The sequence below is a fragment of the Danio rerio genome, chromosome 9, assembly GCF_052040795.2.
Source record: "Danio rerio strain M-AB ecotype USA chromosome 9, GRCz13ab, whole genome shotgun sequence".
Lineage (NCBI taxonomy): Eukaryota > Metazoa > Chordata > Actinopteri > Cypriniformes > Danionidae > Danio > Danio rerio.
In genome coordinates this window covers 29,822,670-29,848,548 of record NC_141029.1, presented here as the reverse complement: position 1 = coordinate 29,848,548, position 25,879 = coordinate 29,822,670, and the positions used below count along the sequence as shown (strand labels likewise).

The 25,879-nt window shown below is 34.3% G+C and overlaps 1 protein-coding gene across 12 annotated transcripts in view; it reads left to right on the top strand.

Moving 5' to 3' along the window:
* The window catches only part of kcnh3 (potassium voltage-gated channel, subfamily H (eag-related), member 3), a 202,250-nt gene that overhangs the window by 133,374 nt on the left and 42,997 nt on the right, over positions 1–25,879 (top strand). For all 12 annotated transcript variants that reach the window (XR_015499468.1, XR_015499469.1, XR_015499465.1 and 9 more), the window contains exons 3-8: positions 788–922; positions 5,885–6,024; positions 7,828–8,080; positions 8,931–9,088; positions 9,855–10,062; positions 21,742–22,119. Coding sequence is in view for 3 of the 12 variants with exons in the window: in XM_087267914.1 (XP_087124040.1) it covers positions 788–922; positions 5,885–6,024; positions 7,828–8,080; positions 8,931–9,088; positions 9,855–10,062; positions 21,742–22,119 (1,272 nt within the window). In the remaining 9 variants the exon portion in view is untranslated. The remainder of the gene's footprint in view (positions 1–787; positions 923–5,884; positions 6,025–7,827; positions 8,081–8,930; positions 9,089–9,854; positions 10,063–21,741; positions 22,120–25,879) is intronic.

Genomic DNA, 25,879 nt, shown 5'->3' with positions numbered 1-25,879 from the left:
ACAATCTTGTTTTCACTTTGAAATGTAGACATTTGGATTAGAAACAAGAAACTAAATATATTTATTTATTTATATTTATTTATTTATCTATTTTGCATAAATTGTATAAATTCCATATAAATACAGTAATTAAATACAATTCTGTAGCTCCTGGTGTATAATTTACACTCAATATGTGGATGCGCACATTGTGATTTTAATGCTGAAGCGATATATTGTGCAACTCTAATGTACAGTTTATACTTAGGATTTTTTTTTTCAATATGCACCATTGTTTAGCATGTTTTAAACGTATTTATTTGACCTTCATATTGACTATTGTAGTGTTAACCCTAACCGTGAAACTCAGAGCTGAGCATAACAACAAAATCCACTCGTTGGTGTCCTTTGTTGAGTAGTTTTCTTTATCAATTTTCTTTATTTGCTTGCTATTATCTAATGTATTTGTATGATGTGCTCCTATCAGACAGCAGAGTAAAGCACTGACAGTAAATGACAGTGACTTTGATTTGTCCTTCTGTGCTGCCTTTGATATTTAGCAAGTCTAAGAAGTGTAAAAATGTTTTTTTTTTCTGTATTTCTACATTTACTCAAGGTACACAGTGAGTCTTATGGGAAATGAAGCCATTACAGCCAACTGAGACAACCACTGACAAAACTAAATCTGATTTAAACTAAGAGAAATAAGCAGTCTGGTCTACCTGTAAATGCCTGTCAATAAATGTGTGTCAATATTGAATGTTCATGTTGAATGTTAACTCTCAGATGCTGTGTTGTGTTGTGGCAGGAACTCAGTTCTGGTGTCTTCTGGATATCGTGCCCATTAAGAATGAGAAGGGAGAGGTGGTGCTCTTTCTAGTGTCACACAAGGACATTACAGACAACAAGAAAGACCAAGATGAAGAGCAGAGCCCAGAAAGAGGTGAGCAACTCAATACAGTCAAAAAGTTTAGAATCACCAAGAAACGACACTCAATAGAACGTCCCTATGCAACAGCAGCACCCAGTGATTCCGCCATTCTGGAGTGAAAGCGGTCGACAGTCCATTAAATCTTATTGCTGTGGCAATGGCAAGCAGCTGCTTTATTTTTTATTTATTCATTTAAAAAGCGCATTAAAGCTAAAATACAACATGAAAGACAACAATACAACACTTAAAATCATATACTGGTAATTATCAGCACTTTTAATAGTTTATTTTACAGACTTATTGTTTAATATATTAACCATACTTGTTTTCTTGAAACTGTCAATTTTAGGTGAATTTACTTTAAATTACTTTAATTTAATAGTTTACACACTGGCTTAATACATATTAATACTGACATGTTATATTAAATTAACATGACTTTCAAAATGAGATGTTGATAACAGTTTAACAGTACTTTTTGTTGGAGTATTATATTATAATAGTGCATGGTATTTTTATGTGTTGTCTGATAAAAAAAAGACTATAGAAATAAAGATGAGTTCAAGTGAATAATGTCCAATTAAATTTACATTTTAATTGTAAAATTTTTAAACAATATTGTGAAATAAAAACTTAAAATAAATATTATACTTTGCTGTGATGCTTATATTCACTAATTAAAAACTATAACAGTGAACAGCTATTATAAAAATAAAAAAAAAACAATTGTATTTTACCTCCTAGTTCCTCATTAAAGCTTTAATGTACAGCACAGGTGGTTTCAAGAGCTCAAAACCAACACACAGCATTTGCTTGTTGACCCAGTCTCTCGGATACCTTCTGTAATGAGGCCAACCTTTCAAAATGCACAATGCGAACACAATTGTACTGTTTTGTGTAGAACAAAGAAAACAATGAGGAAAAGAGAGAAAAGCGAGAAAGTCATAATGTGTAAAAAGCCTCTGTGTGTAAACAGTAAAAGTACAGAAGCAAAGTGCTCAATAACAAAGAGAGAATGACTTCAAAAGGGTAAATTATCCTTTTATGCACACAGCACCACTTTCAGCCTCGTACGGGATGCTCTACAAAGCGTATTACAAGATGATTATGCCTATCTCGGCTTAATTCCACTAATATTCATATGCGCACATACACCTCCAACACCTGTGCTGTGAATGTCATACTTCGCAAGCTCTTTTTCTCTTTCTCTCTCGTTCTTGGCTCCAGAATCCTGATTTTTCGGATGCTTCGATATACAGGCCAGCAGCATCTCCTGCGGTGCTCGCTGTTACAGTAATCCTGACACTTCTCTTCCCCAGAGAGATAGAGAACGGTAGACTGATAAACAGAGAGATGAGAAAAGCTTGGCACAGAGGTGTAAAGCTCCCTTTAGTGGCCTGAGCTCCAGCCAATGCATGGTACTGTTCATTTGGCTGAGGGATGAACATTGGACTAGGAATAATTTATAGCTGGTCAATGATGTCAACTCATTAAAAGTGGATATTTGGAATCGGTTAAGATAGAGCGAGAGTTGCCTTCCTAATTATGCTGTTTAAGCCAAATAAAGCGTGGTTGGAGTTATGTAATGAAGGGACAAAAGCCAGTAAATGTAATATAGAGGGATGGAATTGGGATTTGGATGTAAGTTGAAGTAAATTGGTAGGTTTGTTAGACATTAAGATGCAAGAAGTTGACAGATGGCTCTCTTCAAATTAATGTTGTAAACTGAAGACTTCAATTAAAATCAACACTTCAGCTGATGGGAATTAACATGCTAGTTCGGAAATGAAAAGAAAGGGCATTTTCTGTCATGGTTTCCCGTATTTAATTTTCATAAAAGGCATAGTTCACCTAAAAAGGAACATTTATTTACTCACCCTCAGGTTATCCAAGATGTAGGTGACTTATTTCTTCCTTGGTGATTCATAAAATGTCAACATCAATGGCCACTTTGAGAATCAAAAAAACATATACTCATAGCTCCTGGCAATATGATTCTGAACATATTTTTACAGCATTATAACCTTTAATTCACAGCCTCTGCAAACAGTCCTCCTCATCTCATCCATGGTAGTCTGGGTTCATGAGTAATAATGTTGTAAATAATGTTATTAGATATAATCATATAGCCTCAATATATCATTAGGAGTGATGGGTATTAATTTAGTTTTGCTTGCATATGTTTTTATATGTTTGACTTGCATTTATGTGTCACCAAGAGCCATGGTTGAAAAAAGCCAAACACATTATCTTACATAAAAATGAAATGACACTGGGAAAAAGTGTTGAATACATGAAGAAAGTGAGATTCAAATATAAATAGAAAGCCCAGACAGCTGGTGAAATCTCTCATTAGTTAAAAAACAACCTTGTCAGATGTCAATATAAATTAATATTAGCTGCAACACCTACAGTTGAAGCCAGAATTTCCCTGAATAAATCCCCTGAATTATTAGCCTGTAGGCTATCGAAAAAATATATAGCTTAATGGGGCTAATAATTTTGTCCTTAATTTTTTTTTATTAAAAACTGTTTTTATTCTAGCCAAAATGAAACAAATAAGACTTTCTCCAGAAGAAAAAATATTATCAGACATACTGTGAAAATATTCTTGTTCTGTTAGACATCATTTGGGAAATATTTAAAAAAGAAAAAAAAAATCAAAGGGGGTTCAATAACTCTGATTTCAACTGTACATTATCAGATAATGAAGATGAAACCAGAGTGTACGTTTCAGCAGTTATAAAAGGTAGTAAAAAAAAACAATACAGTGGAACGATATAACATTAAATAAGTAATTTTTAAGAGACAGGTCACCCAAAACTGAAAATTCTCTCGTTTTTTTACAACCAAGCCCTCACTCTTGCAAACCTGTTTGAGTTTAATTCTTCTGTTGTACAAAAAATATAAATTTTAAATAATGTAGGAAACATGTAACCATTGACTTTCGTAGTATTTGTTTTTCCTACTATGGATGTCACAGGTTACCACACTGAAAGAAAAAATATTCAAAGATGATTGCTTGGATTTACAAAAAAATATGCATGTAAAGTAGTTGTAAAGAATTAATTTGGGTTTAATTTAAACAAACAAATTAAGTTGAACATTGCTACATTTAATTTTTTTGTTTAAATCAGTTTCAGTTTAGTTTATAACATTTCCCAGAGAGTCTTCTTTTGTGTTTAACAATAGAAGGAAATGTAAACGGGTAAGAAATGCAATGTTCCACACAATTTATTCATGTTGTCCCAACACAAATTAAGTAAGTTAACTTAACACTTTTAACAAATTTATATGGATTGAGCATACAACAATTAAGTTGTCCCAATGAATTATCAAGAATTGTGTTGGTTCACCTCATTTTAATTAAGTAGTTTGAACGAGCCAAAAAAAAAATTTTTTTTTTTTGAGTGAACCACTTGAGGGAGTGTAAATAAATATTGAGTAAATTTTCATTTTTGGTCATCTTTTTAAGGAATAATTAAATGATCAGTTTTAGTAGTATTTATAATATTATTAAATTACAATGCAAAACAAAAATGTTGCATTGTACACAATTAATTTCTGAAAATTGTTGGAAATTTTCCTTTAGATCTTGGGATTTTATAAAAGAAATTTATGTAGGTATAGTAAATTGAATAAAATAAATTATTTGAGTGGTTAACTATTGCTTTAAATCAAATGCTGGTCATTATGCATCAAAATTAGGCCCCCTCTCACTGTCTGAACATTCCTGGTGCTGTAGATATAATGGCAACACAGGCTCATTGTAAAAATGTACCCACTTATACATTTCTGGAGAGTGCAAATTTTGTAGCCAGAGCTACGTATGACTACATTTCGTCTTGAGAAACAAACACTCCGGGGGCAGTTGAAGGTACTGACCACTTACCTCTGTGTGGACGGCTATTCCGTGATAAAAGTTTGCCCAGTAGCTTGCCAAGTACGTTGGTGGACTTGAGACGCAGAGAGAAGTTTAGTCCGACAGCGACAATTTAAAAAATAAAATAAAATAAACAAGTAAATAAATGGGTGAAACGTGGTAAAATCTGAAAACATAGGAAAAAAGCTCAGAGGGCTTTTCTTTTTCTGCATTGCCTTATATAACACTGTTGGTTGGGTTTATGGAAGGGGATGGGTGGGTGGGTTAATCTGGGCTTTTGAAAACACTATTGTTTTGGTTTAAGGAAAGGGGTGGGTGAGGGGGATCAGTCAGTCAGTCAGTCATTTGACAGCGGCCTCTAGTGGATTTACACAAAAACAGCACGTGCAAATGGCACTTGTGAGAAAAATTTGAGATCTGCAAAAGCGGACGCAGCAGCCTCTGGTGGTAAACTGCAACAAAAAAACTTACCTCCTGGGGTGTAATTTGTACTCTCCAGATATGTATACAGTGGTACGTATCAATAATGAGCCTTGGTTGCATAATGAGAGACTAATAGCCTTCATAGAGAGAAGGAGAACAAGCACAAACAGAGAATACCATTGAATTACAATCAGAATTAGCATCTTTTTCCTTTTTAAGAGCTTCCAAAGGCTTTAATTGTCTATTATAAATTTGGCTGTTTATTTCCCACAGTGTAATCTAGCTGTGCGCACAATTGTTCAATTGTTCTGCTGTTCTTTCACTGGATGCAATTCTCTTCTGTCATATTTACAGACCCTTGATAAACTAATGAATGCAAATGTAATTTGTATTGAGCAGGCAGCATGTGCTAATGGGTAAATGTAATCATGATTTCAGTGTCAAGTTGTGTTTGTTCAGAGGTTTATGCACGAGACATTTCTAATAATCTCAGTGTAGAAATCCTGCAAATTTGCATTCATGTTCTACTGATTTACAGAAAGTTACTTTTTTTGGTTTATTGGGAATGGGCTAACTTAATGTTATTTGTGTGGTATTTTGTTGGGTAAAACAACTTAGAAATGAAAAATGAAATGAACTAACATGATTTATGGATGTGCTCTGTGCAGACGAGGAGACTGGGTTGGAGGTGCACAAGGTCACACGGCCACCGGGCTTCAATGCCAACCGGCGGCGCAGTAGAGCTGTGCTTTACCAGCTGTCTGGACACTTGCAGAAACAAGACAAGAGCAAACTCAAGATCAATAATGTAAGAAACACTTAAACAGTTCTTTTGCTATAAGCAACATGTTTTCCAGTAAATGCTCTATGATTTTATATAAATCTAAGATTAGTTTAAGAAATATTACTGTGTATAAAACAATAAATGATCTCTAGCATTTTGATGGTTCATTATATTGAACATGGACATTATATTGAGTACTTTTTAAAAGATGCTTGGATTTCCACATCAATGTGGATAAAATATAGACAAACCCAACCATGGTTGTTTTTGAAATGATACTTTTGGGTTAAGTTTGTCCATAATTTACAACCCAACATTGTTTTTAGTATAACTTAAAAAGTATGTCAACTCGTCATTCCTAATGCTTTGTTTTGCCATTCTGTTGACTATAACTAACTTATTAAACTAACCAATTAACCAGTAATGCAATAAAGGTATATAGTTACTATACACTTGAAAAATATGATAGGTTGAGTTAACTTAGAAAACCTGTGGAAATGAATTGCCTATAAAGCAAGCAAAGTAGTTAATGATTTTTCAGTTGAAACAACTTACTATCAATAACATAATTTGTTTATCTGTAGGTTGTCTGTTGGTAACTAAACTTTGCAAATTGGAATTATTTGAGTACTTGATGATCGGATGTACTTAGACATTTATCTCAATGCTTTATTAAAAATGACGGTAACACTTTAGTTTAGGTTACAATTTATTCTATTAATTACTGGCTATTATTATTAAGATCCTATCTTTTCATTAGTAGTTATAAAGTATGATCTTATTCTACATCCCTAATCCTACCCAAAACCCAAACCCAAATTATACTATACAATTAATAAACAGTTATTTACTAGTTTAATATACTGAATTCAAAATTTGACATTTGCTGTTTGTTCAAATTACTGTATGTATTTAAATTGAGCTGAAACAACACAATTCTTGTTTTTTTTTTTTTTTTTGGGAACAACTTCATTGTTTTATGTTCAATCTACATACATTTGTAAAAACTAATAAGTTAACTTAACTCCTTAATTTTGTTCCAACACAAATGCATTGAAATCCAGTATTTTTTACTATTTAGTAATGCTTGGTTATGATTTGTTAATATTGAGATTGAGAGTTGTGACCTAAACTAAAATGTTACCAAAATAAAAATGTGTTAGACTGACAAAAGAGTGTTGGGACATTTAATGAGGGGCATTTATTGGGCAGCAATATGCATGTTTTTGTTATTTACATTTATTAATCTACAAACCCTTGTCAAACACAGTCTACTAATATAAATTAAATGATTCCTAACCCTAACTAAATTATCAATTAACTTAATTTATTCATTAGTAGCACACATGCAAAAATCAAAGTAGCTGCCAAATAGACATCATTGATTTAACAGCTATAAAATGTAGCAACATTTAGCATAACATCAATGTTCTTTGGCCCATCCTTGACTTAAATAAAGGCTCTACTCTTCAGCACAATAGTAGCACTATAAAATCAAAGATAATTTTAATATGAAACCCAGCATCCTAACAGACCTTTTTGAATATTATCTGTACAAAAACAAAATCTATAAAGAAGACCATCAAAATTAATGTAACCAAATGCCCTTGTAAAGATACAATCAATAGATAGCAATGCTGTATTCAGTTCTAAGGGAAGAATCCATGTGACATTTCAGGCCAATTATTGCTTCTTCTTTACAAAATACTTGGATTAGTTCATTCGTCATGACTAAGCAGCACACATAACACAGTTTCTGTCAAAATGTCGAATTATAGATGCAACTAAAATCCAATTAATCATTTCTGAACATTGTTTTTGATTTAGAACATGTTTGGCGAGAAGCCGCCCATACCAGAGTACAAAGTGGCAGCCATTCAGAAAAGCCGTTTCATTCTTCTCCATTACGGCACCTTCAAAGCAGGCTGGGATTGGCTCATCCTGTTAGCAACCTTTTATGTAGCAGTTACTGTGCCCTACAATGTCTGTTTCACCGTCGTTGGAGGGCGAGATGAAGCATCAACCCCTAGAAGTCCACCGAGTGTGAGCGACATTCTGGTGGAAATTCTTTTCATGTTAGGTAATGAACAAACTACAGTCCTAGTCTTTTTGTACAATCATTACCATCATTAAAATGTTTTTTAAAACCATATTGTGTTATTAAATCGCCCAGATGCCAAACAAATCTGTTATTGTTCAGGTTTGCACTCATATTTCTGAGTCAGTGTTTTGTGTCATATTGCCAGACATCTTTTAGTTACTCAGAGATTGTAAAAAGTTCTAGATGTTGCTAAGCCAACATCATAAAAAACACACCTACTGTAGCAATTCTAAAGCATTTCTTAGAAACTTGAAAGCAAAATGAAGAGATTCTGAAGGACATTGCTGTTGATTTCTGATATAACTCTGAAGACCCACTGTTAAACTGATTTACTAAGTTAGATTTCTATCTGTAGCAGTTTATACTGTATATAAATATACAGTAGATATTCATATAAAAATATCCATTAGAGAAAACATCAAATTTTCAAAACATTACCATTATTTTACAAGCCTGCTATGTGCAATTAAGCTTTTTAGCACTGCATAAAAGCTGTTAGTGTTTAATGACAGAATCGTTTTCTGTTCATTACACAGATTCATAATGCAAAGCAATTCTAGATCATTAAAACATTTGCATAAAAAAAGAAAAATCTCCAACATAAAACATTGCTTTTAGCTGTGTTGGTTTGAAAGGTGTCCAAAATCCTTTACTAATCTGAACTTATCATTTAAATTATATTGCTGTTGTTACAACTTTCATTGAATAGCATTATAGCCACTAGATCTCAGCCCAAACTGAACATTTGAATCATATATTAAGTCAAATACAGTTTTCTTTGCTATAATTACTGAATATCAGTGTCTTTTTTCTTATTTCTTTGTTACAGATATTGTACTAAACTTCCGCACCACATTTGTGAGCACATCAGGCCAGGTGGTGTATGATGCTCGCTCTATATGTGTGCATTACGTCACCACCTGGCTCTTTGTGGACCTGATTGCTGCGCTGCCATTTGACCTGTTGTATGCCTTCAATGTCAGTGTGGTAAGTGTTTAATCAACTTATTTTTTGGTTACTTTTGTGCCAACTGATCCGTCTTTAGTACCTGTACTACCTGGCAAAAGTCATGATGTGGATCCCCGTTGTAAGAGCAACAAATTATAACTTGACTACTAGTTGATCATTTGGAAAAGTGGCAGAAGGTAGATTTCTCTGATGAATCAACAACTGCATCCCAATCATCACAAATACAGCAGAAGACATACAAGAACCCGCATGGAACCAATATTTTCACAGAAATCAGTCAAGTTTGGTGAAGGAAAAACATGGTTTGGGGTTACATATGTAAGGGGGCATGTGAGAGATCTGCACTATGGATGGCAAAATCAACAGCCTGAGGTATCAAGACATTTGTATTCTATACTGTACATTACTCCTGTTAAGTTACAAGACTTTTGTCTAAGCAAAGTTAGAACTTTGTGTCCTAATTATAAATAATTAAAAAATAGGCATGATCATATTTTATTTTGGTAAAATAAGCGTAATCTAGAGGGCTTTGCCTTTCATATAAGCCACTTCTGATACCAAATAATCAGCTAGAAGTCAAGTTATTATTTGCTGTTTCTAAAACTTGCATAGGCAACAAGACTTTTGTCAGGTAGTGTATATATTAGTTTTGCTTTTTAAAGCAATTTTATCGGGCCTTTCAAAGAGCTTTGTGGTACAACACATTTCATATACTGTTGGCATGGTCATTTTAAATTCTTATTTATTTTATGTTTTCTTTTTTATATATTCAATCTCTGTTTAGTACTTTGGGGTTCATCTGCTGAAGACGGTTCGATTGTTACGGCTTCTTCGCTTGCTACAAAAGCTGGAGCGCTACTCCCAATACAGTGCAGTGGTGCTCACATTACTCATGTCCATGTTTGCCTTGCTGGCACATTGGATGGCCTGTGTCTGGTACATCATTGGCCGCAGCGAGATAGAGAACAACAGCCCTGGTTCATGGGACATTGGTGAGTCTCATATTTACAAGCTATCATCATAACTGTATCAAGAGATGCTTTGTAAGCTAATATTGAACTGAGCATCAAAGTTATATAGATTTGTCTCCAAACAATTTTTTATTAAGCCACATAATTTTAATGAAATGAAAATCAACAATTATAGAGAAAAAAAAGTACTGTGAAGTGTGGCAGCTAACACATTAGTTAAGTGCTATCTGTCTAACAGATACTAGCCTTGTTTTTTTTAGCCTAAATTGGAAACATTTTATTTGTTTTCACATGTCAAAAACGTATTTTCACAGTGTCACATACACAAGGATCATTATTAAGTAAGTTCTTTACATTGAGAATGAAGGGGTGACCCAGTGGCTCAGTGGTTAGTAGCACTATCGCCTCAGAGCAAGAAGATTGCTGGTTCGAGTTCCATCTGGGCCAGTTGGCATTTCTATGCAGAGTTTGTCTGTTCTCCCCATGTTAGCGGGGGTTTCCTCCGAGTGCTCCAGTTTTCTTCACAGTCTAAAGACATGCTCTATAAGTGAATTGTGTAAAATATATTGGCTGTAGTGTAGGATTGAGTGTGTATGGGTGTTTTCCAGTACTGGGTTTTGGCTGGAAGGGCATCTGCTGTGTAAAACATATGCTGAAATAGTTGGCGGTTCATTCCGCTGTGGTGACCCCTGATAAAATAAGATACTAAACTGAAGGAAAATGAATGAATGAGTATTGAGAATGATCTGCAACCTCTTCATGTGTTAAAAAAGACTTTGAAAAAGACTTTCTGTTAAAATATCTTGAATTTGGGCTTTTCAATACAGGTGCAAATGACATTTCAAACCAGGTAGACACATGAAAAAAAATAAGCCATGCATAATGCACCTTTTCAGAGGGACAGAGCAATTTCTCTGTCTCTGAGAAGAGCACAGCTCTGCAGAACTGATGAGATTTTATTTCAGTCTCTGATTTAAAACATTCTCTTCATGTCTTGTGTCAAGTCTGAACAAACGTACCTTTTTATGTTTGTTCTTGTGAATTACAGTATCAGTTTGAGTTAAAAATGAACCTCTCTCTTAATCTCCCACATGCTGTCCTCTAAATGAAAGAGAAGAAAACAGACCAAGGGTAAATTAAATGGCTGTGGAGAGAGAACGGTGCGTGGTGACATTGATTTGATCTAGACAGCATTAATCTCATATGTCCTGTTTTATCAAAGGTCATTGCTTTTTTTTCCTTAACCTAAGGTAAACTCATAGTTAATACAAAAGGTATTTTAGGAGTCCTATAAATTAATTTCAGTCCTTGTCCTCTAATTTGATTAGACTTTTTTGCAGTACATGATGTAATGAGTGCACCATTAAATAGTTAATTTATAGAAAAAAGCTAATTTATTTGGGAACAAAACATGTGAGTTATTGAATCATTCATTCATTCATTCATTCAACTGATTCGATCTGAAACACTAATCCATCATGTCACTGTGGAGTAATGTTCAGAGATGCTCAACTGTCTGCTAAACAAAGTAACTATTTTGACCAGAATATAAGTCAGCCAATATTAGCACCAATTAGTTAATTGACCCACACTTATTTCTCATGTTTTCTATTATTTCTATTATATATATAATTAATATATATATATATATATATATATATATATATATATATATATATATATATATATATATATATATATATATATATATATATATATATATATATTCATTCATTCATCCATTTTCTTGTCGGCTTAGTCCCTTTATTAATACGGGGTCGCCACAGCGGAATGAATCACCAACTTATTCAGCAAGTTTTATACGCAGCGGATACCCTTCCAGCCGCAACCCATCTCTGGGAAACATCCATACACAAATTCACACAAACACGCACACACACACACACACTACAGACAATTTAGCCTACCCAATTCACCTGTACCGCATGTCTTTGGACTGTGGGGGAAACCGGAGCACCCGGAGGAAACCCACGCGAAGACAGGGAGAACATGCACACAGAAACACCGAGCCGAGGTTCGAACCAGCGATCCACTGCCTCGCCCTATATATATATATATATATATATATATATATATATATATATATATATATATATATATATATATATACATTTTTTTTTTTTTAGCTACAGAAATAAACACAGTTGTCCAATGACCTGCTTAATTAACCTACAGTGGAGTGGGTATGGAAAGTATTCAGACCCCCTTCAATTTCTCACTCTTTTTTTAAGAGTGCAGCCATTTGCTAAAATCATTCAAGCAAACAATTATTTCCTCATTAATGTACACACAGCACCCCATATTGACAGAAAACAATTGTTATCATTTTTGCAGATTTATTAAAAAATAAAAACTGAATTATCACATGGTCCTAAGCATTCAGATCCTTTGCCCAGTATTTAGTATAAGCAACTTTTTGATCTAATGCAGCCATGAGTCTTTTGGGGAAAGATGCAACAAGTTTTTTCACGTCTGGATTTGAAGATCCTCTGCCCAATCCTCCTCTCTAGTTCTGTAAGGTTGGATGGAAAACCTTGGTGGACAGGCAATTTTTGTGTCTCTCCAGAGATGCTCAATTGGGTTTAAGTCAGGGCTTAGGCTGGACCATTCAAGAACAGTTACTGAGTTGTTGTGAAGCTACTTCTTCGTTATTTTATAGGTGATGAGAAGTGGATGGTTTTCTCCACACATACTGCTTAGAGTTAAGGCCAAAAAGTTGGTATTAAAAACGGGGTGGACTCATTTATGCTGAGCAGAGAGCACTAATATTTCATATGTGTATGAGCATATATTTATACAGTAGTCAAACTTAGCCAAATCACAGTTATTTAGTGAGATCCAGGCATTGTCTATCATTTGGCATAGTTACCATGTACCAGAGATTCTGCAAAATATGGGTTGGATTATATTGATTTAAATATGTATTTGCACATAATATTTATGCAATTATTCATCTAAAATTGTCTCCAATATGGCCACAGTCTAACACCATCTGTCATGTCTAATGAAAGCAACTGGCCCCAGCATCAGTATAGTAACCTTGGGCACATCTAAGCTCTAACTGGCCACTGCTTCAGACTGGCTACTGCCCAGTTGTTTAAATTACATCCACATGTTCTCTTGAAAAAGTGAGAATACTACTCTAATATACAGTACAGTCTCTGCCAAAGTATCACCCACCATTCCCTCTTGCCCAGGTTTACTTTGCCCAGCCATTAAATATTAAGCATACGGGCTGTCTCAACACGTCTAGTTTTGCTAGTGGAAGTGAAACTGTGTAGCTTTCTGCACATCACATGGAATATTTTTAGTTCTGAATTACTAGACACATCCAATGTTTAATGAGACTCGAATGTTAAACTAATCGTCTTTCAAATGGTGAATGTTGAGCTTGAAAATGTACTTTGCTCTTTTAAATATGCTGGGGCATTGAATATTAAAATTATTCCAAATGTGATTAGTTTTAGTTCAAAATCTAAATCTGGCTCTTAAGCAGAATAGTACATTGATGGATTTTACAACATGTTTCAATGGTTATTTGTGATTGTATTTGTGTTCATTTTTTTAATGTAGTGTTATAGTGTACATGTTCCTAGGAGTATTATAATCTGAACTTCACATCAAAAACTACAATGCAAATAAGTTTTGTTTTAAAAACTTTATAGTGTTATCATTAACAAATTCAGTGTATTTTTTATTACTAAACAATTAATATATTATATTATATTATATTATATTATATTATATTATATTATATTATATTATATTATATTATATTATATTATATACTGTATACACTCACCGGCCACTTTATTAGGTACACCTGTCCAACTGCTCGTAAACGCAAATTTCTAATCAGCCAATCATTTGGCAGCAACTCAATACATTTAGGCATGTAGACATAGTCAAGATGATCTTCTGCAGTTCAAACCGCGCTTCTGAATGGGAAAGAAAGAATATTTAAGTGACTTTGAACGTGGCATGGTTGTTGGTGCCAGATGGGCTGGTCTGAATATTTCAGAAACTGCTGATCTACTGGGATTTTTTACCCACAACCATCTCTAGTGTTTGTAGAGAATGATTCAAAAAAGAGAAAATTTCCAGTAAGTGGCAGTTTTGTGGGCACAAATGCCTTGTTGATGACAGAGGTCAGAGGAGAATGGCCAGACTGGTTTGAATTGGCAGAATTTGGCAAAAGATGGACCATCCCAGTACTAGTAAGGTGTCCCTAATAAAGTGGCCGGTGATTGTATGTTAATAATTAATTTTTTAAAGTATTTTTTACCCTTATTTTTTGTCAAATAAAAAGAAGAAAAGAAAGAAACTTCTTCAACAGGTTGTTTGATATGTGGTGAGAACCAGATTCAGACTTACTGTTTTTTTATTTGAGACAGGGTTATTGATAAAATGAAATATTGAGATTCCTAGAGCAGTGCTGTCAATCTGTGTTGGAAATGTGGAAATGAAAGGATATAAAAGGACAGGACCTGTGCTGTAGCAGTGATGAAAGGTTTCTCTGAAGGTTCCTCCAGGAGCTGATTGAGCCCTGGTTGCTCTGTGTTTCCATCTCTCTTTTTTCTCTTCATATGGCTCACTTCACTGCCCTGGTCTCAGCAGAACGCTGCTCTTTTTAATGGCTTGCTGCCCAGCGGACCTTAAGAGGATTTTTAGATTGGCTCCAAAAATCCCAGCATCAAATCAATCAAACCTCTTGATTTTTTTCTCATGTGGTTTTCAGGAGAATAGTGATCCCCCACTATTAGAAATACAGGGTTCCAGATTTGAAGCTATAAATGTGACCTTTTCTTTCTTGTTGGTGTGAGATTGTTAGTGTTACCATTTCTGTTGTGTATTAGAAATAACAAATGCCAAACGTGGAATGAAACAGTGGTAGTGCAGGCTTAGAGCAAGTGTGTTTACTTATTGACCAATCTCTAGCACATGTCCATTGTTAAACATCCAGTTATATGTGTTTGTTCGTTGTCAAATACAAACCACAGATGCCTTCAAATACTTCAGCACTAACACAGAAAACCAGATAAACTTTTACCATGGATTTATTGTAGAATTACTAAACATGGTATTGTGGCAGAATCGTAAGCTATTCATATCTGATTTTATTAATGTAGACCTAATGTAGAATTTCTTTTTTGTTATTAGGCTATATCAGTTTTAGTATTTAAATCAGGGCTATTTTAATATCACAAACTGTAACTAGTATACCAAACAACTATTGTGTTTATTAGTTAGTACTGCTTTCATTAGTAGTTTTAAGGCTTATTTAAAATATGTCTGTACATTTTAGTTAGCTGAAACTTAGCTGAAATAAGTTAATTATTTTTTTTATTCAATTAACATTTTAAATACAAAATTTAGCCCCTTTAAGCTAATTGTTTTCTCGGTAGTCTACAGAACAAACCATCATTATACAGTAATTTACCTTATTACCCTAACCCACCTAGTTAACCTAATTAACCTAGTCAAGTCTTTAAATGTCACTTTAAGCTGTATAGAAGTGTCTTGAAAAATATCTAGTCAAATATTGTTTACTGCCATCATGGCAAAGATAAAATAAATCAGTTATTAGAAATGAGTTGTTAAAACTGTTATGGTTAAAAAAGTGTTGAAGAATCTTCTCTCCGCTATATATATACATACAGTTGATGTTAGAATTACTGAATTATTAGCACCCCTGTTCTGTGTATATAAATATATATATATATATATATATATATATATATATATATATATATATATATATATATATATATATATATATATATATATATATATATATATATATATATACAGTACATACTATCTCCGACTTGGTCCCAGTCATTCCCCTCGCAGGCCACCAGAGGTCATCATCCCCGGACTATTGACATTACCTCGTTCCCACTAACTGATTGGCACTCACACCTGCAGCACATCTCCCAATCACCCAGCACACACATATAAGCAGCACACACACACACAGCTTCAGTGCAAAGTCTTGTTCTGCCCCGGCTAACACTACTGAGCGTTTCTGATCCTTGCCTGCTTTCCCGTTGATAACTTTGGACTGTATCTCGACCTTGTCTTGCCTACCGCCTGCCCTGAACTGTAGCCTGAATACCGACTTTGATCCTCGCCGCCTGCCTTTGACCCATCCCTGAATACTCACCTTGTGTTTGCCTGCCGCCAGCTCTTCGACTAGATACTACTGTGTTTGATGTGAGTTCGCACACGCTTAACATCTGTGTGCTTATTGTTATTAAACTCTGTTTAATAAATATACTGCAAATGGATCCCTCTGTGTCAGACCCTTCGTTACACATACATACATACATATATAAACATATTTTTACTTTTATTACTTTTAAGTACTTTAACAAAAGTTAAAGGCTGCATTAAACTGTAAAATAATAACCACAAAAATAAGAAAGGCAAAATAACAAAGTGGCAGATCCATAACCTACCTGGTCACTAAATTAAATAGGGTAAATATCCACACATGGGATGCAAGCGTTCACTCACACAAAAGTATACCCAGACGAATCACAAAATGAACGGGGAGGCCACACTACTTTCCTCCAACATTGAACAGCTTAAAAGCATAATCGAAACCTTTTGGGTGAGCCTCCAATTAATGTAACAACCATGGTCACAACATCAAATGAGGGAAAACACAAATGGATCGGTCTAGGGGTTTTATTAACAGATCACCCCAAAGTATACCAAGGGTTGGGAGAAAACACAAACTAAACTAAGTCTGAACACAGAATGGGGCACAACTCTGCGTCTGGATGGCCGCTCAAATCTCCTTCACTGAAGTTCTGCAGCATGAGCTCTTATAACGCCGGCGGTAAATGATCCACATGTGCGAAGGAGTCTACTCACTCAAAAAAAAAGACGGCAACAAAATAGCATAAATAACTAAATTCATGACATGTAACACCTTGATTTATGCTAAATGTTTTTAGGTTACTGTCTTTTACCTAACAAATACCATAAAAACCTTAGGCTACTTTGGCTTAGTGAGGCATTACAGATGTCCTTATTATGGTCAATGTATAAAAAATTAGGTTGCTATTTTTACAATCTCAAGTTCAATATACTTTTAATTTTCTAATACATATATATATATATATATATATATATATATATATATATATATATATATATATATATATATATATATATAATATATATATTATTGCTAATTTGTTTATACATTTGCATTATATACAATACATATACAAAACATACTGTTATTAATATTATACATGTGATGCAACCCAATGGATCTTTGTTGCACTGGTGTCACAGCTCTGGAGCCCTAAAATACATCATCCTTTCAATCTCATCATCTCAAGCATTTTCAATATCCTCTTCTTCATCCTCTTTCCTCAACCAACACCGATGTTCTCCATTTCTACTTGAACTTCCCAGTTCATCTCCCTTTATTTAACCCATAACTCTCCCTAACACCATCTTGACGCAATCTAATCTCTTTATGACTCTTATATCTCCCCAAAGAGCAATCTTTACCGCTGTCACCTATACCATCACCCATGGGCTTTCCACGCCATAAATAAATAATGTGCAGACATGTTGCCAACATTAGATACATCAGATATTCTAGACCAGTATGCTCCCATGTGTACTAGCTCTTTTTAACACATGCAGTAATTTACAGTCTAGGGTAACCTTTGGGCTTGTGGTTTGGACACTTTTTTTTCGTTTATCAGCGATTTTCTAGGAAGATTTTCATCTTTAATAAATAGCAGGATATGTAACATATATCTTTAGGCCACTCCATCAGAGGCTTTACTGGTATAAATTAATCTTCTGCAATGCTCTTTGCATGTATTAGATTTGGACTATTCATTCTGGAGGCCGTTAGCTTGTCAAGCACTCGTTGATGGCTGTTTTTCACAAATAATTATACACTCTGTCATCATGTGCAATTGAAATGTCAAAAACACATTTTTTTACTCTATACAAGTAACATGACAGAAAAGCTGGCACAAATCTGTGTCTGGAGGAAGCTTTGCACAGTCTTGCACAGTGTACATGCTTGAAAGTAAGTTTATGAATGTACAGTAATATAAATTGTACAACCCCAAATCAGAAAAGGTTGACACAGTATGGAAAACGCAAAGACAGAAAGAAAGTAATGATTTGCAAATGTACTTTGACTTGTATTTCATTGCAGATAATATGAACACAAAATGTTTAATGCTTTTTCTGATTAACTTTATTTCATTAGGAAAAATACAGTACATGCTTTCCTGTTATTCTGACCTGCAACGCATTCTAAAAAAAGTTGGAACAGGAGCCATTTTAAACCACTCTCTGCACTCATTACAATGTCCTGACAGTGAAGGAAGAGGATACAGGTACTTGACTGACCAGCCTGCACTCCCGACCTGTCTTCAATAGAGAATATGTGGCGCAGTTTGAAGCTCAAAATGCGACAATGAAGACTGCCCTGCCTGCCTGCAAGAAAGACTTGTTTGCAGGAAGAATGGGACAAAATTAGACTTGAAACACTTCACCATTTGGTGTATTCAATGTGTTGTAAAATGGAATGGCAACATTACAAAATGGTAAATGCTTTGCTGTTCCAACTTTTTAAAAATGTTTTGCAAGAACCAGAATTGGAAGACCTGTTTATTTAAAAAAGTAATTATAAAAGTAATGAGGAACACATTAAATAATGTGCTGTCACTTCTTTCTTTTTTAGTTATGTTTTCCATACTATCTCAACTTTTTCTGATTTGGGGTTGTACTCAAGTTCGTGGTTAAGAGTTAAAATGTGTCAAAATGTGACAATGAAAACTGGCCTGCCTGTAGTCCCGACTTGTTTCCAATAGAGGGTTTGTGGCACATTTTGAAGCTCAAAATGTGACAACAAAGACTTGGCCTTCCTGCAGTTCTGACATGTCTGTAATAGAGAATCTGTGGCGCATTTTGAAGCTTAAAATGCGATAATGAAGATGCTGTACTGTTGCCCTCCTTAAGAAAGTCTTTTTTGCTGAAAGAATGGGACAAAATTAGACCTGAAACACCATTTGGTGTCTTTAGTGTGTTGTAAAATGGAATGGTAACATTACAAAATGGTAAATGCTTTACTGTTCCAACTTTTTAAAAATGTTTTGCAAGAACCAAAATTGGAAGACATGTTTATTTAAAAAATAATAATAAAAGTCATGAGGAACACATGTGCTGTTGTATTGTCTGCAATGATATACAAGTCAAAAGAAATTTATTCTTTCTTCTTTTTCATTTGCGTGTCAATTTTTCTGATTTGAGGTTGTACTAAAGTTGTTTGTTAAGTGTAACTTAAGTGTGCTATTATATAAAAGATTTATTCAAGACTGTGAAGAATCAATTAAGACATTAATTATGAAATAAAAATTAACAGTGTAATGAACATTATTAAAATAAAATAGTTCAAAATAAGATCTAGTTATTTAAAAATGTTCACTATGTAGGCTCATAAAACACACATCACTCCTGCCAGCTTAAACCATTAGTACAGAAAGCCATACTCTACAAGCCACAACTATTATAAAAGTCAAATAGTATAAAAGCCACAACTATTGTGTACGTATATGAAGTATTAAAGCAATTATGATAAAACTGACACTGGGGGATACTGTACATTGAGGCAACCTTGTGCAATTCGAATGCAATATTATTATCAAGTCTCTCTCAGTGTAAATATTTTTATTTGACCTAACTGTTGGCAATTGAATGACCTGGCTTACTGGTGTATGTGGGCAAGAGAAAGGTCTAGTAAACTGGAGCTGGTTGCTGTGTGAATGTCTGTCTGTTTGTGTGTTTGTGAAGGGGCTTTTCTTATGTGTGATTGTGTTTACTCTGGTGGTACTTCTCCCTCATTCTCCACCATACCTTTAGTGACCTTTCATTTATTTCCATCTCCCCTGTCAGTTTGTCTGGTTCTCTCACAAACATCACTTCTACTGCCACATGTGGTGCCTGCACTGCCTTAAAACTGCAAGCTTACAGACAAACAAGCCGGGGCAGGGAAGAGTGAGATGAAGAAATTTTACACAATCAGTCCTACAGGGAGCAAAAGTAGAGTGTAAAGTAGAGGTTCAGCCTGCTGCAAACTGACTGATGTATGAAATGCATCGGGTTCAGCACCATGGACAGCAACCATTTCTCCAGTCTCCATTTCTGAAAGACACATACGACATCTAACAGGGGCCATGTAATCACTGACTTTTTATTTTGGATAATAATAATAATAATAATAATAATAATAATAATAATAATAATAATAATAATAATAATAATAATATGGTCATTATTATGAATAATATTATGGTCATAATTATTATTAATGAATATGACCATACTATTATTAATAATTATGGCCATAATAATAATAATAATAATAATAATATGGTCATTATCATTAATGATATTATGGTCATAATTATTATTATTATTATTATTATTACTATTATTATTATTATTATTATTATTATCATCATCATTATTAATGTATTAACTGACAACTGTTATTATGGTGAATTAAAACATTTAAAAACATTGAAGACAATTTAATTAGTTTAAATAAAACCATGAAAAAATAACAGTCTCCAAACTAAAAGTATGATGTGTTAGGGTTTTTTCATGATTTCCTTTCTTTTTTTGTACTTATTCATGTGGTTTTAATTTATTGATTTTACTTTTTATAATTTTAATTTAATTGTATGTATTTCTTTGTTATTCTATTTTTTTTATTGATCGAATTATAACATTATATTTAGTTTAAGCATGTGCCACAGTTTTGTTGTCTTGCACTTTAAATGTTCAAGCTCTTAAAGCAGCATGGATTATATTATACACACACACACACACTTTAACAGCACTGACATACACCAAGCATCACAGTTTTATTCAAATCTGTATTCTGATGGATTTCCAGAGGGATGTGGTCATATATGTTTATTTTTTCTTTACTGTTCACAGTATTTTCTAATTGATGTTATAAAACAAGATTCCAATAATCCCCTCTGTAAAAACCTTTGGCTTTAATGTGTCAAAAAATTTTTTTAATTAAGCCGGCTTACTTTTTTTTTCAAATGTCTGTGCTAGAAATATATGCAAATAAGCACATATTTAATACAATAATATCTCATTTACATATTCAACATTTTAGAAAACATATAAAAAACATTTCCAATTTTTAATTTAATCCATAGCAGCACGATGGCGCAGTGGGTAGTACAATCACCTAACAGCAAGATGGTCACTGGTTCGAGCCTCGCCTGGGTCAGTTGGCATTTCTGTGTGGAGTTTGCATGTTCTCCCCATGGTTGCGTGGGTTTCCTCCAGGTGCTTCGGTTTCCCCCACGAGCCTAAAAACATGTGGTATAGGTGAATTGAATAAGCCAAATTGTGCGTAGTGAATGTGTGTGAATGAGTGTGTATGGATTTTTCCCAGTGCTAGGTTGCAGCTGAAAGGGCATTCGCTGCTTAAAAACATATGCTGGATAAGTTGGCGGTTCATTCCGCTGTGGCGTGCCAAGATTAATAAAGGGAGTAAGCCGAAAAGAAAATGAAGGATTGAATGAATTTAATCCATCAGCTTGAAAGGCATGCTTTTATTTATTTTTTTCCTTGCCTTAATGTAACATTGCCTTCTCTTTCTCGTAGGCTGGTTGCATGAGCTGGGCAAACGTTTGGGCACTCCATACTTCCTGTCACCTCTCGCATCCCTCATTCCTGACTCTCTGCGCCCCACCATCCTGGACGGCCTGGTGGTTAATTCCAGCCAGTGGAACGGCTCTGATCTGGTGGCTCATGAGCCGGTGTGGAACTCCAGCCAGCTGAACTCCACAGGCACAGCGCCAGCGGCCCCTTCAAACGCTGGACAGACTGGAGCCGTTCTGGGAGGAGGACCCTCCATCCGCAGCTCATATGTGACATCGCTGTACTTCGCTTTGAGCAGTCTGACCAGCGTGGGCTTTGGCAACGTCTCAGCCAATACCGACTCAGAGAAGATCTTCTCTATCTGCACCATGCTGATCGGAGGTGAGTGCTACAAAACACTCTTTCAAGGTTTCGGGGGATTGGGAGGTTTGGAGATATATTAAGATATTTTTTAAATACTTTTATACAGTAGTGTTTAAAAGTTTGTGGTCTACAGGATTTTCTTATGCTTCTGAAGTCTCTCGTGCTCATTGAGGTTACATTTATTTGATCAACTGTCCTAAATAAAAACAGTAAAATTGTAAAATATTAAATAATTTTAAAATCTAATTTATTTTTATGATGGTAAAGCTAAATTTTCAGTGTTATTCCAGTTCTCAGTGGCACATGATCCTTCAGTTATCATTCTTGTAGGCTGGATCATTTTGATTGATACTTTGGTGCTAGTTAAACAAATCTTATCACATTTAAAAATGTTTATGTGGCTTCATTTGGGGGGTATTTTTTATTTGTTTGTTTCTTTCTTTACTTATTTAATCTTTGTACAACCGTGTGCTTCAGTAGAAGTAGGAGTACTATTTGTCAAAGATGGAGGGTGGGGAAAGCAGTGAAAACTCAAGTGCATGAAAATTATGGGTTTTTATTCATTATTAAAACAAAACAAAAGGCAACAAAAACAACCCCGAGGGGAGAAACATTAACAAAACAAATAAACAAACAAACAAACTTGACTGGAAAGGCTGGCAGGGATCAGGGCTGGACAGAACAAACCAGGACAAGACTCGACTCAACTCTACTCGACTGGATGATGACAACAAAATGTATTTCCACCTTAGTATTTGTTAACAGTATTTTCACTTTGAAATCTTTAAAACAATCGTATATTTACATCAATGAAATGTAAACCATTTAGAGGGGAAATAAGTCAATGTTCATTACCAAGTTGTTTATTTTATTCAATCCTAATTTGACATTGTTACAAACCATGCATCTATTATAAACAAAAGATTCAACACAAATTTAAGCCAAGAACAGAATTCATAAACAGTAATTGCATTTATAATAATCAAAGTATTGTGCTATTTCCTGATTTTGTTTTGTAAACCTCTTACAATACGTTTGCATTCAAAAAAAAACTTTCATTTTCTCCTATACATTTCACATCACCTCAATTCTCATAGCTTCAAACAGCAATAAAATAGCACTTTAATGTCAAAATTATGGTCTAAGAACTTTGAGAAACCATACAAATTACTGACAGCAATGTCTAAACAGAACAGTAAGTTGAAGGTTGAAGATGCCTTCTGTCTGCTATGTGAATGTCATGTATATCAGACAAGTGGATACTTGAAGCCCTCTGGTAGGATCCCGCTCTCGTCTTTCCAATCGTCGTGCTAAAGACATGGCTTAATAACTCCTCTTAGCTTTAGGGAATCCAACTGTTCCCTCTGTTATCTTTCCACCCCCACCAGACATGAATATTCAGAGCAATGCTTCAGTCTCAAGCAGAGATGATGACACTTAAAACTGCTCAAGCTAGAGATCGTGATGCTCTCGCCGTCTCACAGCTCATACTGAAATGTTAGTTTATTTGTAATGTTTTGCATTTAGGATGACAATTAAGCTAATTCTGTTTTATACATTGCAAACTAGGCACTTATCCTTTTTAGTTAAAGGTGTAGTATATTGAATTTACACCTAGTGGCTGAGGTTGGTATTACAGTCCAATCTCAAAATATTGAAGATATTTCCAGAAAGCAAGAAAGAAAGTTTTCTTTTTCTGGATTGCATTATTTTATTTAAAACACTGCGGATGGGTTTACGGAAGGTGGTGGGCGGGTCAATCAGTGCTTTTTAAAATACTATTGGTTGGATTTAGGGAAGGGGGAGAGTGGGTGTATCAGTCTGTTGGTCAGACAATCAATTAGGCAGTCAACAGCGGCCTCTGGTGGACTTATGCGAGGAGAGCAGGCATGAATAACACTCGAAATTTGCGATCTACACAATCGTACACAGCGACCTCTGGTGGATTCATGAAAACTGCAAAAACAATTTTGCTTCTAGGATGTATTTTGTACTCTCCAGAAATGTATATAGAGGTATGGAATCAGAATAATCCCGGGGTGGTAATACTTTTGTTGTTTGCTAATTAAAAAGCACCTCGTGTGGATTTCCCTATGAATCTGCATCTCATTTCTGAGGCATGTCCACATGGATAAAAGTCTAAAATAGCACATTTAAATTAAACACTAATAAATAAACTTGCAGAAAAAAAAACTAAATAGAAAAACTTTTTTTTTTGTCAATTTTAAATTTACAGATACAATTCATTGCCAAAAATGACAATGTCTTGACAATTTACTCTCACTCAAGTGGTTCTAATTTTTATGAACTTTTTACTTATATTCTGATATTCTGAAGAGTGTTGGGAAAAAGCAACCATTGATGATCATAAAGTCAAAAATACTATTAAAGTCAATGCCTTTTTTTAATTAAAACATTTCAATATAATACATAAAATGTTAAAAACTGCAAGAAAATCTGTTCTTTTTAAATATTTTTAGATTGTGAATATACATTTTTTTTTATGTTTGTGATCATTATTAAAGTGGTTTTAAAGCTGTTTTTCTCCACAGCACTGACATGGCAGTATATGTTATTTTTTTAAAGGACCTATAGGCTATATGCACAGCTAGTGTTTCTTCCCATACCAATGAACTTCTGGTGAAAGCTTAATGTGATTTTTTTCAATTTTATACAATTCCTCTTACAGCATTGATGTTGTAATGTAATTTTAATACAATCAGTTAAATAAACTCATTTAGTTGTTCAAAAGTAAAACGAGATAGACCGCTTGCGTCGTCAGAATCACCAGGCGAACGCAGAAACTCCATTGAAAATACTGGGGTAAAATACATTTTCATATTTTAAATACATAATGTGGAAAAGAGTCATTTAATGCAGTGCTTCTTGCTCATTCTGAGACCCACTTTATAGTGTATATCAATCAGGCAGTAAAGATCATTGATTTTTTAAAGAAAACAGATTTTGTAAGGACATACAGTTCACCGGAAGCGCTTGACCCAGGTTACTGAAAATTAAAAGTCCTTCTGCATACTTCTATATATACCCTCTTATGCCCATTTTTACAAGATATAAAACAAGTCTCTGATGTCCCTAGAGTGTGTATGTAAATTTTCAGCTCAAAATACCGCTAAAATCATTTTTTAGGACTATTTAAAACTGCCACTTTAAATTTAAATGAGATTTTGATCACGGCACTCTTTTTCATTAAGGGCAGAGCTACAAACCGTTATGTGTCCTCATACTGGCAGATTCAAAACAGGGCTAATGTTATCTTTGTGAAAAACAAAAAAAAATGTGGCGACTACGGTATTCCTTTATGCATCCTATACTCTGAAATATCCAATGGCAGATGGCTGCTTCTCACTCAGGGCTGTTTATGCTAATGAGGGAGACATCGTTATTTTCCTTCTCTGATGACACATTAAAAAGTGCTTCTGCCGACTGTTTAAAGGAAGTGTGATTATAGAAAATAGAATTAATTCATTTTTACCATTAGGGGATGGATATATTCACACACTGTTGATACGTTTCAAGTATGTTTCAGCTTCATTTTTTGTTTTATAAGATTTTTCTTGCTATATAAGATTTTTCCAGAATAATTGTATTTTATTTCAAATATTTTGTCATGCAGCTAATGCAAATCTCTTGTGACTACTGTTGATTATTAAACTTTCAAACAAGTTTGAATGAGACATGCATGAGCAACTCTCAAATTACTAATGGGACTCCCTAGACTTCACGTGTGTGTGCAAATGAAGGCCACAAAACTGTTCTT